The sequence below is a fragment of the Lycium ferocissimum genome, chromosome 11, assembly GCF_029784015.1.
Source record: "Lycium ferocissimum isolate CSIRO_LF1 chromosome 11, AGI_CSIRO_Lferr_CH_V1, whole genome shotgun sequence".
Classification (NCBI taxonomy): Eukaryota; Viridiplantae; Streptophyta; class Magnoliopsida; order Solanales; family Solanaceae; genus Lycium; species Lycium ferocissimum.
Genome location: NC_081352.1, coordinates 60789888 through 60803980, shown reverse-complemented (window position 1 = coordinate 60803980; position 14093 = coordinate 60789888). Strand labels below are relative to the sequence as shown.

At 36.3% G+C, this 14093-nt stretch overlaps 1 protein-coding gene across 4 annotated transcripts; it reads right to left on the bottom strand.

Moving 5' to 3' along the window:
* Nucleotides 1-2001: 2001 nt before the first annotated feature.
* LOC132037792 (probable 1-acylglycerol-3-phosphate O-acyltransferase) lies at nt 2002-10541 on the bottom strand. 4 transcript variants are annotated; one of them, XM_059428411.1, is made up of 9 exons: nt 10184-10531; nt 8241-8477; nt 6943-6989; nt 6701-6819; nt 6448-6608; nt 4881-4990; nt 4677-4752; nt 2637-2760; nt 2002-2479 (listed from the first exon to the last, which is right to left on the bottom strand). In XM_059428411.1, exons 1-9 carry the CDS (start codon nt 10348-10350, stop codon nt 2354-2356), a joined length of 1167 nt encoding a protein of 388 aa, XP_059284394.1. In that variant the 5' UTR covers nt 10351-10531; the 3' UTR covers nt 2002-2353. The 4 variants fall into 4 exon arrangements, with proteins under 4 accessions (XP_059284394.1, XP_059284393.1, XP_059284396.1 ...); XM_059428410.1 differs by having other exon boundaries at nt 4677-4776; nt 10184-10526; XM_059428413.1 differs by lacking the exons at nt 2002-2479; nt 2637-2760 and adding an exon at nt 3878-4244 and having other exon boundaries at nt 10184-10541.
* Between the last annotated feature and the right edge of the window lie 3552 nt (nt 10542-14093).

The window sequence follows — 14093 nt, the reverse complement described above, 5'->3', positions numbered from 1 at the left end:
TCAGTCATAGGTTGTTAGCACGCATCATAATAATTAATAGCCGCAGTCATAACCCAACCTGCTCGGCCACACTCTTGTGCGCGATTAAGCCTTGCCCTTGCGTGCTGTCTTGCGCGATTGCATAAAAACCTACACTATCCAAATCTGTTTTTTGCTACCCAAACCTCACTTGAACCCTTCGGGTCTCAACCAAAACCATCCAAATAGGTCCTAAATGGTAATATGACTTGTAAGAACTTCACAAACATGTAATTAAAACAAGCAGTTTAACCAAAATAAGGGATAGGATTGTTACTGTTCTACCGTGGACAAACAAAACCTTTTTCTTTAATTTGTTCTAAAGTTTGAGGGAAAAGCATGCAGTTTTAACTTTTAGATTTATACAACAAAGAAGCGCTCCCTACCAAGAATTTTTTCATATCCAGAGCTCAAACTCGAGACCTCCAGTTAAGGGAAGAGACTGCGCCACACCCTTTGGTGATAATATGTTATTACAGTTGAACTTAGTTAAAATCTCATTTTCATTTTTTGCTGCTTGATGTCACGTGCAACAATGGGTAAAAAGGTTTTTTTTTTTTTTTTTTTGGGGTTCAAAGCCAAAAAGTTTACTAATGAACATAACGACCAAAATGTTCTGCTGGAGAGAATTGGACTCCACAACAACAACAACATACCAGTGAAATCCCTCTGGAGAGAATTTGATTAACTTTTGATAATTTCCAATCGAATAATTCAATAAATTCTTTCAATTCTTAGTTCTACTATTTTCAACTCTTGCGTATGCCTCTATCCTATTAAAATATCCTTTTTTTGCGCGGAGTGCCCTTCGTTTAAAATCTTTAAATTTTGCACTTAAAATTTAAATCTTTAAAATTTCTTCGGGTTAACCACCCATAGGTTAAAGTTGAACCCACCTTGCTTGATCAAAATTTTAAAAAAAAAATTACAGGAACAAGTTTAATTTAATATGCCGGACCGTGATACTTTTTGTTAAAGATTACCAAAGTTATCACGACTGGCATACTTATAGCGCATTAATGGATACGGCATATTTTTGGCCCGCGATAACTTTGATAATTTTCGCAAAAGGTATACGGTCCGGATAAAAGTTGCCCATTAAAGTATATTTCACTGCATAACGCGAAGGGAGATTATCAAAAGTTATCTGGGACGGATACTATCATTCATGGAGACTTAATACAGTATAGTCGGTCCGGCATAACTTTGATAATTCCTTCATTGTTTATCTAGTCCTGTGATAAAAGTTTGCCCATTAAAAGTATGCCCCCACCGCATAACTTTGTGAAGGAATTATCAAAGTTATGCGGGACCCGCATACTTATGCCAAATCTATAAGGCATGAGTATCTTGGTCCGGATAAAATGTGTAATTCCTTAACAAGTGTATCTTTGTTAGCTAATAGCGAAATTTAAAGCCTTGCGAATTTTTTTTTAAAATTTTTAGATCATACAGGTTCGAACACCGAACCTATGGGTGTTAGCCGAAGGGCAAAATTTAAACATTTCAAATATGAAGGGCAAAATTTAAAGACCACCCCAAAAGAAGGGCAATTCTGCTAATTGCCCTTAAAATATATTTAATAAAAACCATAACAAGTCCAATTATTTTAATGAGATGGACAAAAAAAAGGTTTATAGTAATCAAATTGCCAGTGTTTAGTTTGAGCTCCAAGTGATTTAGCCTATGACATAGTATGAGTCAACTGAGCTCAGGAAAGGCAACAAAAAATTCATCATGCGTCATTAGTGTTGCCACTTTTTTGTCCCTTGTTGCCACTTTTTGTCCCTTAGATCTGCCCTCCTTCCATTTGAGGCTTTAATATCAGCTTAATTTTTGTGGTAGACTGCATTTAGCTTCAAAATTGGGGGGAGAAGTGACATTAATGAATTTACTCCTTGCTAACACCTAAAATGGCAACTCTTACAGATATATGTACTTTGAATAACACACAGTAGTAAATTTCCTTCTTGACAAAGCATATCGGAACCAAACAATCGGAATTGACGCTTTGATTCAAATCTTATATATACACTTATCTAATTGATTTAGTAACTACTGAGATATAATATTCATAAAAGAACACAAATGCGATTTCAAGAACAAAAATCATTCAGCTATCTGTACATGACTTCCTACAAGGAACGAACAGTCGAACAGATTGCTGCCCATTCATAATGACTTCCTCAATATTGATTTTATATTCTAAGAAATTGTAAAGGATAGGTTACTCAGACCAGTTAACACATTTGAGAGAATTTTAAATCAATGCTATCTATTGTACAAGATCTACCTATACCACACGCAACGAAAGCACCACGGCGATGTGTCTCCTTCAGACAGATATCAAGCCTTCAGGGAGCGAGTTATTGTCCTCCTGTGGTGAGATAAATCTACGGCAAGCATAGAGTACAGCAGAATGGAATGCAACTGTGTTTTCCAAAAATACAAAGTGACCAGCCTGCAAGAAAGTATAGGTTTTTTAGTGCAACTAGGAATTATCCCGGGTGCTTCATTTTATACTATAGTGTAGTTTCAGTAAACAAGAATCAAAAGTTAATTAACTTCTGGAGAGGCCCGGGAAAAAGGAAAGAGAGAGAGAGAGAGAGAGAGAGAACCTGAGGGACCCTAATGATTTCACATGGAACCTTCATATTCTTCCTCGCCTGTTCCGCTCCTTGGTAATTCATCCAATCTTGGTGTCCATATATGAAAGCTGTTGGCACCTTCCAATCTGGTGCTCTGTGAATATAAGTAAGTCTAGAGATATTAGCAGAGAATCACGACTAAAATTCTCATCAAGGTTTAGAGCATCAAGTCACTTTACCATTTAACATCATGTTCGCCTAGCTAGTTCTATTTTGACTGGAAACCCTAAGAGGCTTCTGAAATCCCAAAGCCCCATAAGAATCAGTGTATCCTAGCTAAAACCAACTAAAGCAGTTATATAACAGGATTCAAGTAATGTTGAACCCCATCCATCAGCAGAATACTACTACAGTCTTACATTTTTCGTTTGAACTTATAAACTTTTAAGACCTCACCCTACAAAGTATTAGCTACACACTATGAATACCATGCCAAATCATCTTGGTTACAGAAATATACTCATTCCATCAAACAAAAGAAGTATTTCTCCCTGGCTTATAAGTTTAATACTACAGTCAATAAATCAACCAACTACTTCTCAATCCTAAACTAGCTATCGACTATACAAATCCTCTATAGCTATTCCGCTTAATTCAAGCTTAGTTTATTCCAATTCAAAATAATTTGTATCTAAGGGATATTTGGGGTTCTCTAGATCTCACATTTTCACTAGGATGTACATGTCTCTAAACAGTAATAAAAAATCTCCTGGCGAATACAGGACCGAGTGAAACGTAAAAACAACAACGAAACATTAATCCTACTAGCCGGTATGGCCTATGTAGATGTTTTGCTTCCATTATGTTATGTTCCTAGGCTAAGACCTGCATTGATCCACAGAGAGCGATATAGGTCTTCTGAAACTTCTCTCAATGTGATTTTCGGTCTACCTTGTCCTCTATTATCAGTTTCATTCATCATATTATTGCACCTATAATGCCGGTTCATATGAAGTCCAGGACATGACAATCAATTCATCACAGTCAAAAGATTAATATATCAAATATCAAAGAAAGTGATTTTCAGTTAGTTGTATGCTATCAGTCATCACGAGCAGTTCAAGGATTTCCTTTACTTTAAAGGTCAAAAGGGTAAGGCTCCTAGCAATGGGGAATTCAGAATACGGTTCCAAATAATAACTGTTTTACACCACATCAACCCAGCCATTGTTTGAATGTTTAAAATTATAATGCCTGGGGAGCAAACAAGGTTATTAGTAAATCTTATGGCCCTCATCCGTTTGGATAAAAAAATTCCATGTAGTTGAGTCTCCTACTAACGTTTAGTTGCTTCAAATAATTGCATTAGCAGACCACCCAAATTCTTACTCATTTACATCCCAAGATCTACACCGTGCAAATTCAATTGCATTTGTGCTCTTCAATAAGTTGTGTTATAGTTCCTATGATCTTTCTAGAAGACCTCAAAGATGTGAATGCAGGGTCAACCTAACTGCATTAACTGCAATGCAGAAAGTTCATTTAGTTCCCTCATCGCAGCCTCTCAAGTGAGAAGGATATTACTGAGCAGCACATATTGTCTTGGACATTTTTACTATCTTTATGTTTTTCCTCTTCCTGCAGGTCAACACAAATTACTGCCGCACTACTGATTAAGAAGAAACAGAAAACCCATAGGTCAAATCAATAGTTTCCACAGTCCGTGCTTGAAATTAAATTGATACATTGCATATCACATGTAAATATGCTTCTATAATTTTAATGAGAGGCTCATTTGAGCTCCTTCCTTATATTACAGCAATGTGTAGCAAGAAGACAACATTTTAGTGGAATTAGAAAAACAGAAAATGAACAATACTCAACAGACCAGTAAGGATCTACAGTGGGAGAATCTTAGGTTTTAAGCATCTTATTCAGCAGCTCAGTAATAAAATAAGCATGTATTTGCATGTATGTTCTTGGGTGTGAAGAGAAGGGGGGGAGGGGGGGGGGGGGGGGAGGTGAAGAGGGGAGAGGTAGAAAGAAACAGAGACAGAGCGGGTATATCACCTGTATAAAAGAGGACTCTTGGCAAATGCTCCAAAGGAAAATATATATTTTAAGCATAGCTCCCCACTCGGTTTTGCTGCCAAAGTATGGTATACATAATCTTCCATAAAACAAACAACTGGTATTAGAAACTTAAGATGTGCAGGGTATACAAACATCATGAGAAATAAACAACCATGTAAATCAATAAGATTTGCAACGTACCTGACAGTAGTCTGGACTCCTCCTCAGTTAAATCATCTCCATTGGAATATGAACTAAATCTAGAATTTGTGTATCTGCGAACAAGGTCTGGACCCCATGGGCCTACGCCTCTGCATTATTAAAATGCCAGCAGTATTAGCACTCTTCAGATACATAAGGCCACACATACAAAATTCTTTCAGACCCATTAGTCCAGGTCAAACTTCAATCCAGGAAAGGATCCCGGACAGCTACAGGAAGCAGCTTTGAGCGAAAAACAAGTCAATACGCAAGATAAAGTATCAAATATCAAGTATATGAGTAGCACCAATTCTACAAGTCTGTAAATATTCACAGGCATCAACATGTAAATGATTTTTCAAAAGTTTAGCATATCAAACAACCATCTATGAAGTCAATTTATTTTTTGTCAAATCATTGATAAATACTTAAAAGAAATGGCTCTGGCACTTGGCAACTCTTTTCGTTACTGAAAACCTACAGGATTATGACAGAGTGGGGAGGGAGTGGGGCAGCGGGAAAGATTAGCAGCCATAGCCCACAAGGGAACCCTTACTTATAAAAGGCATTTTCAGAGAACTTTCTTTTCATACATAAAGAAAATATGAATGCCGCATGTGTCAGGTAAAATCCAAAGGCATGATGAATGGCTTAGTTCTACAGATAACTATGATAAATCAAAGAAAGAAAAGGTTAGTCCCTTGATTTCCTATTAACACACTAAGATGAAAAGTTACCCCGTTATACCAACCAAACATCTTTTTAAGGGGAAGAAAGAACTGGTGAAGATGCCACATCAAGACCAAATAATTCAAAGAAATGATATCCTACCTTCCCTCCCTGCCTGCAATTTTTTTTTTCTGGTGAAATGGTAAGTTTTACCCTGTTCCCCTTTTGAAACAATATCTTGCATTAATTGGGATATAGAGGATTCCTAAGAAATGATATCTTGTTTTCTTGTTTGAATAGACATTTGAGTTACTTTTACAATGTAGAGGATTCATATAGCTGAAGCCAACTAATTTCGGATTGAGGCATGATTAAGTGCTTGATGTCTTACATTTTCTTTCAATCTTTGGAATGTGAAAACCATTCAAGGACAGGTGACAATTAAATTAAGACGAAGCAAACCATCGAATGGGGCAGTAGTAAAGTTTAGATAGTTAAGAAATCAAGATATTGAATCTGTATGCCAGTATCTTATATGGGTTCCCCAGGTACGTTATCATTCATTCCTCGAAAAACATTGACACCCAGGCAAAGCATACATCTGCAAACAAAGTACAATATGCTCGCCATATGATCATATCAATGAAAGAAAGGGAGCAAAGGACAGATGAATCATAAACAGCAGTAGGCATTAGTCTTAGAATGATGAATGTTCAACGAGTAAAGTAAAACACTGCACTAACAGAAACTACAGTGAAAAGAAGGAACAAATGAGAAAAATCAGACATGTATGAAAGTATCACAGTAAATGTTCGTATTATGCAGTAACACATCCAAAAACAATGTTCATCAGCATGTTAGACTAGAAGTAGAAGCAAGCGTTTAGAAAACCATCTACCTGATAATTTTCATCGGGGTAAAATTAGACTCCCAAAGATGATTCAAGACAGCTCCCTTCCATGTTGCTCTGAACTTGGTCATCCGCTCGGACATATGTTCAGTCTGTGATGTAAATCCAGCTGGTCCTACCAGAACCAACTGCTGAACATGCTCAGGATGCTATAAGAGGAATACAATTGTCAATCAGCAGTAAATATACATTCCAATATACATTACACTAAAAAATCACAGTTCTATGAAGTATTGATCACCTTGAGAGCATATTTTGCAGCGACATACCCTCCAAAAGAGTGCCCAAGCAAAATAAAGTTGCTAAGATTTTTGGCTTTGCGCCACTCCTCAAAGGAATCAATAAACCAATCCTCAGTCTCTGCATTAATGTTTTATAGAAAAAGAGGTGCTTCATTCAAGATTGTTCAGTAAATAAGCTGCAGATATAGTAGCTTGCAAATGAATAAAGATACTCAAGTCTGGAATCAACCTTAAGACTAACCTTCAGTACTTCTGCATGTGAAGTCAGGCCTGCTTGATCCACCCCAACTGCATCATATATTAGCCAGTCAGAGAACTACCAGTTGCGCATTTGTTTCTTTGGTTTTTTATTTATTATACATAGAAGTGACATCTATTGGAAGACCTCTACGACTCCTTTCTGTTCTACTCTTAAGACTTATAACAGCAGCTCTTGAAGTTGCTGCTAACTAAAGAAAGCAAAAGGAAGCAAAGCATGGTCGATTAGACCAGTTAGGCTCAACAAACTTCTCAAGCAGAATAAATTAGTGACAAACGTGACAACATGAATACGTCCTATTTTTTATGAACAACAACAACAACAACATACTCAGTGTAATCCCACAAGTGGAGTCTGGGGAGGGTAGAGTCTACGCAGACCTTACCCCTAACTTGGGAGGTAGAAAGGCTGTCTCTGATAGACCCTCGACGTCCTATTTTATTGTTACCATTCTGAAAACGATGTCCTGTTTTACTAAATTGACACGGAAAACCTTCACGTGATACATATATAACAAGTTTCTACATAGAAAGGGCTGAAAGTCAACCCTGATAATCTTTTAAAACTTTTAACTTTCTTCTCTTTCAAGTCAGGTAGTGCCTTGGATAGTTTCCTTGCGATCCAGACAGATTGAGGGCAACAGCACACTGTGTGCCTCCTTAACTAATAAATACAACTTGGTTACAACATTTTTGTATCACCCCATAATAACATCCCGAAGATTTCAATTGAAGAATTAATGACGCTCGAATCATTCTCACTATACCATTCCACTGAATTATCAACTAAAAAAAAAACTAGCACAAGGCTGATCATCCAACAACTGCAGCTACTAGCAGGACTGAAAATAAAGGGATTGTTGAAGTTATAACTCGAGCGAATGTGCAAACCAACAAAACAAAACCTCACTAAGATCCACCCAAGGGGGATCTAATTTCAGTTAGAATTTAGCAGAATAAGTAAATATTTTCATCCAATGAAGATTTGAATGCTTGGTTAAGAGAATATTGTCCAACAAAATTGACCCAAATGTGCCGAAGTACACATTTCTGCGCAATAAACTATTATTAGAAGACAATTCCACTTCCAGTATGTCTTAGTTATTTCCACTAACCAAACAACTAGAACATCTTGAATCAAAACAAAAATCGTTAAATTGACTCTTCTATATCACCTGACATATGGGGGGTAAGTACCACTAGAGCATGTTTCAAGAGGGACGAAAACATCTGTATGACATCACAAATTTGCACATAAATTCACACATAATAAATACTCACCCAAGCTGATCAATAGCAATAACTTTGAAATGCTTTGCAAGGGCATCAAAATTCCGAAAGAAGAAACCTTGAGAGGCACCATATCCATGGACCATAACAAGAGTAGGAGAACCCTCTTTGCTGTCAAAAGTAACAGTATTGATAAATCTTGGTTCATTGCTCACCGATCGAAACCATCTAACTTTTGAACCTGGTGGACCAGACCCAATGTTGACCTGCTCTTGAGTATAAGGAGTCCTAATATTAGAAAAAAGGCATAAAATCAAAGTGAGCCTCTGAGCATCAATAACCATAAAGTTGCACTCTTTATTTACTGAAGCAGGCATTCAACAAAATATAAAATCAAGAAACAGACAAACTATCGTGACAGGTGAAAGAAAAGTTTGCCTTATGGTCACTCCATGTTTCCTGACAGAAAATACAATGAAAAACTTGAGCATTACTGATTGTAAAAGCATCCCCAGAGTTTCCACTTGCTAAACCAATGAATACAGCAGTGTTTTTTAAGGAGAAGCGCAAAAGCGACAAGGTCTTTGGGGCTTAAAACGGAAAGCGAGAAGTGAACCTCACGCTTCTTTAAAGTGAAGTGCACTATTTACAAAACATAAAAGTTACACATTTATGAATTTAGTACTAGTAATAATCAAATTTCAATTCAAATAATTAACTTCAACAATCGATTTACAATAATGCCGATATTGATCCGACTACTCAAAGTTGAGATTCAAAGATTTGAATGTTTCTTATTGGGGTCACTTTCAGCGGCATTCTTAGAAATGCGCATCTATCTGAAGTGAATGGCTTCGCCCATGAAGCGATGACCCCTCATTTCACATTGCTTGATGGATTTTAATAACGCTGGAATGCAGTAGCATATAAATTCATTTACCCAGACAACAATTCTTTTTAGTACGTTAGGTAACACGTCCAATCAATTACAGGGTTGACTAATTAGAAAATGGTTGACCGCAGTATAAAGATAGTCTAACTACCATAAATACTCCAAACTCTGAAGAGGAAATAGATAGTTATGAGTTTTGCTCGGCAAACTAGCTTACTCACACTTTGACTAATCTAGTAGTTAAACATTCTACAGCCCAGCAGATGTAGGTGCCAGTAAACCTATAGCTTGAAACATGCCAGCCCGCACTAAGTGTTGAAACTGGAATTATCTCCAGTTTTTTCTCCTACATGTCAACCACTCAACTATCTACTTTGAGACAACTAAATTTAAATAGTCTACTTATATTACGACTGAGATATACTCCCTCCGTCCCAATTTAAGTGTCTTACTTTGACCGGGCACAAAATTTAAGAAATAAAAAGAAATTTTTGAATCTTGTCCTAAACTAAAGATATGTGTAATGTACTAAAATGTCATTTGTTTTAAACTTTCCATGTAGGATGTTAGAATTGTCAACTTACTTACTTACTAAAGATAGAATAAGGCACTCGTTTTGGCACAAACCAAAAAGGAAAGGAAGACACTAATTAAGGGCCCGTTTGGCCATGAAAATTATTCACTTTTTTGAGGGAAAAAAAATCACTTTATTAAAAAATCAGCGTTTGGCCATGAAAATTCCAAACACAACTTGAAGTTATATTTGGAATTTGGATAACACCTAAACCCTATTTTCACTTGTTTCACTTTGAGTATATTCAAACAATCACATATTATTTTTGCAGAAAGTATAAAAAAACGTATAACGTAACTCCAACTTCAAAAAAAACCAAATAAACTGAAAAATATTTGGTTTCTATGGCCAAACGCCTGGTTAAATTGGGACGGAGGCAGCAATTGATTAATTGTTGCTTAATAAGAAAACGACAAGAAGTGACAGAGAGTAGAATGATTGCCGCATATACATGAAATTGAAACGAGAAACTCAGAAATACAGAAATGATAGGGGGAATAAGTAAGTGGAGATAGACAATAGCAATACCTAACAAGAGAAAGAAGGCGTTTTTCGGCAGCAATGATATGGTCAGTAGATGTAGGTATCCACCGAAAAACTGACGGCCAAAATGACCACTTTTTCGCTTCCGCAGCTGTTGTTGATGAATTGATTTGTTCTGCCATTTTCATCAACCTCCTTAACCCTATGCTCATACGATTGATGCAAAAGATAGTATTTAATTATACCCTGGATTTTGGCAGAGCTCAATTTGAAGTCCCCAAAATATATAGATATGTGCTAGAGTGTTCTCCAAGCATCCATCTGCCTTTCCAACAAACTGAAGCTCATTCCCTCTCTCTTTATTTTAATTATTATTTTTTAAGTCGACCCCAAAGCAGGGAGAATGGCGGTTCTCCCACCATTAATTCAATTCCAGTGATTCAAGTACGTAGGCAATGACGTGGACCGAGCCACTCCAACCGCAAATTCCAAATTGCAACCCCCTCACCTTTGCTTCCTCCCCTAATTAATTTCAACGAGAAAAGGATAAAAATAGTCCCTTAATTATTATGATAGTAGGTTCAAAATAGTCCCTTAACTATGCACTTAACGGTTTTGGTCCTTTAAATTTGCCACAAGTTAACATAAATGGTCCCTTAATTATGAGAGTAGGTTCAAAATAGTCCCTTAAGTATGCACTTAACGGTTTTGGTCCTTTAAGTTTTCCAAAAGTTAACAGTTTTAGTCTCGACAAAATATTCATCGAACTCTGTTTGTTAGATTTGACGAGAACTATGAAAAAAAGGAAAAAAAATTAGCGAGAACTCTAGATCGGTCAAATAACTCGGGACAAAACCGAAGGACGTTAGTCGGTTATAGGAAAAAACTACAGACTTGATAATGTTAGAAAATAGTGTCTCGGAACACAAAGACCGATGGACTTTGTCGATTTAAATCGAGGAAGTCCATTCGCTAAGTAAAATACACTAGATTCGTTTTTACTGAAAACTCGAGAAAAATAAATACTTCCAGTGTAGTGATTCTTTTTTGAAAAAAAATAGTTTCCGCGCATTTTTCCTCAAAAATAACCGATGGACTTCCGTTGGTTTTCATAAAAACAATAAAAAAAAAAAAATAGTGTCACTCGATTTTATCCATCGGTTTCCGTCCGTCGTTTTTTTGCTTATTTTTGGTAGTGACAACTTTTTTAGTTTCTGCTATTTCTATTTATTTGTAAAGTCTAGTGTATTTTATTTAGCCGATTGACCGGGCACAAAATTTAAGAAATAAAAAGAAATTTTTGAATCTTGTCCTAAACTAAAGATATGTGTAATGTACTAAAATGTCATTTAAATCTTGTGGTTTTAAACTTTCCATGTAAGATGTTAGAATTGTCAACTTACTTACTTACTAAAGATAGAATGAGGCACTCTTTTTGGCACAAACCAAAAAGGAACGGAAGACACTAATTAAGGGCCCGTTTGGCCATGAAAATTATTCACTTTTTCGAGGAAAAAAAATCACTTTATTTGAAAATCAGCGTTTGGCCATGAAAATTCCAAACACAACTTGAAGTTATATTTGGTAGTATATTCAAACAATCACATATTATTTTTGCAGAAAGTATAAAAAAACGTATAACGTAACTCCAACTTCAAAAAAAACCAAATAAACTGAAAAATATTTGGTTTCTATGGCCAAACGCCTGGTTAAATTGGGACGGAGGCAGCAATTGATTAATTGTTGCTTAATAAGAAAACGACAAGAAGTGACAGAGAGTAGAATGATTGCCGCATATACATGAAATTGAAACGAGAAACTCAGAAATACACAAATGATAGGGGGAATAAGTAAGTGGAGATAGACAATAGCAATACCTAACAAGAGAAAGAAGGCGTTTTTCGGCAGCAACGATATGGTCAGTAGATGTAGGTATCCACCGAAGAACTGACGGCCAAAATGACCACTTTTTCGCTTCCGCAGCTGTTGTTGATGAATTGATTTGTTCTGCCATTTTCATCAACCTCCTTAACCCTATGCTCATACGATCAAATACCTCGGGACGAAATCGACAGACATCAGTCGGTTATAGGAAAGCCCACAAATTTGATAATGTCAGAAAGTGGTGTCTCGCAATACAAAAACCGACGGACTCTGTCGATTAAAACCGAGGGAATCCATCGGCTAAATAAAATACACTAGACTTTACAAATAAATAGAAATAGCAGAAACTAAAAAAGTTGTCACTACCAAAAACAAGCAAAAAAACGACGGACGGAAACCGATGGATAAAATCGAGTGACACTATTTTTTTTTTAATTGTTTTTATGAAAACCAACGGAAGTCCATCGGTTATTTTTTAGGAAAAATGCGCGGAAACTATTTTTTAAACTATTTGCACGGGCATAGTAGTTGTCACTACCAAAAAGGAAAGGAGGTAAATTTTAAACTATTTGCACGGGCATCTTAGTAGTTGAAATTAGAGAAAAGGATAAAAATAGTCCCTTAACTATGATAGTAGGTTCAAAATAGTCCCTTAACTATGCACTTAACGGTTTTGGTCCTTTAAGTTTGCCACAAGTTAACATAAATGGTCCCTTAATTATGAGAGTAGGTTCAAAATAGTCCCTTAAGTATGCACTTAACGGTTTTGGTCCTTTAAGTTCTCCAAAAGTTAACAGTTTTAGTCTCGACAAAATATTCATCGAACTCTGTTTGTTAGATTTGACGAGAACTATGAAAAAAAGGAAAAAAAAAAATTAGCGAGAACTCTAGATCGGTCAAATAACTCGGGACAAAACCGAAGGACGTTAGTCGGTTATAGTTTAAACTTGCCCTCTATTAAAGTTTAGGATCAAATTTACCCTTCCCGTTAGGATACTTGATAATTTTGCCCTTATATGAATGGAAGTCTGACTTGAACTCCGCAATACAAAAAAATTAGCTACGTTGGATCCACATAAGCTCCACGTAGACTCCCAAACCCAATTCTCTTTTTAACCCGTTTCCCAATCCCAATTCTCTTAACCTGTCTCGACAACCCTACTGGTGTTGTGGTGTTTTTATGCCAATGGCGCTATGCTACTGGTGCTATGATAAATGGGGTTACTCATAGACAAGGAACTCTTCTTGCGTAACATAAATGAACAATTCGACATTTTTTATTGCTTCTACCTTTCGATTTCATAGACTGCATAATATCTTGGCAGCATGTATATTTATCTTCCCATTTCTTTTCTAACATACCCTACCCAGAAATGCACGGCTTCATCAACTGTTTTGTAATACTTGCTAATGATAGCTGCTCTGTTTGGTCCTATAAAACATCATCCCAAGAGCGCAACAAACATTTAACTGATTTGCCACATTTCAATTGAAAATATTCAGAAATCTATGTTATAATAAAGGCATAGGTAAATAGATGTCTTGGTCAATCTAATTATATGTCATATGCACCACATTTTCATGTTGATACTAATTAGCAAAATGAAAAAAGATGTTCCAAGATTGCAAATTGACAACAATTTATAAATCAACTTATAACCCTTTTTGATAGAACAATATCGTTGATTACCCTTCTGTTCGCTCTTGAGTTCCCCCTCTTTCTAAAATAAAATGAACTAGGGTTGTGGAAACGGGTTAAGAGAATTGGAATTGGGAACGGGTTACGAGTTAAAAAGAGAATTGGGTTTGAGAGTCTACATGGAACGTATGTGGATCCGACGTGGCTAATTTATTTGTGTTGTGGAGTCCAAGTCAGACTTTCATCCATATAAAGGCAAATTCATCAAGTATCCTAACTGGGAGGGAAAATTTGATCCCAAACTTTGGCGGAGGGGAAATTTAAAGTATAAACCATACTTGGAGGGTAAATTTGAGCGTTTCCCCTTCATTTTTTGGGTCAAATTTATCTCTCCTTTTACTTCTTGGATAAAAAATATCTTCAACTTATTAG

Bases quoted from the DNA above. Each gene is read 5' to 3' on its own strand.
- LOC132037792 (XM_059428410.1), bottom strand. From the start codon at position 10,350: ATGAGCATAGGGTTAAGGAGGTTGATGAAAATGGCAGAACAAATCAAT. The intron at 6,609-6,700 runs GTGATCAATACT...TTCCTCTTATAG, and splicing joins CTGCAAAATATGCTCTCAAG to CATCCTGAGCATGTTCAGCA. The intron at 2,480-2,636 runs GTTCTCTCTCTC...ACTTTCTTGCAG, and splicing joins AAATCATTAGGGTCCCTCAG to GCTGGTCACTTTGTATTTTT.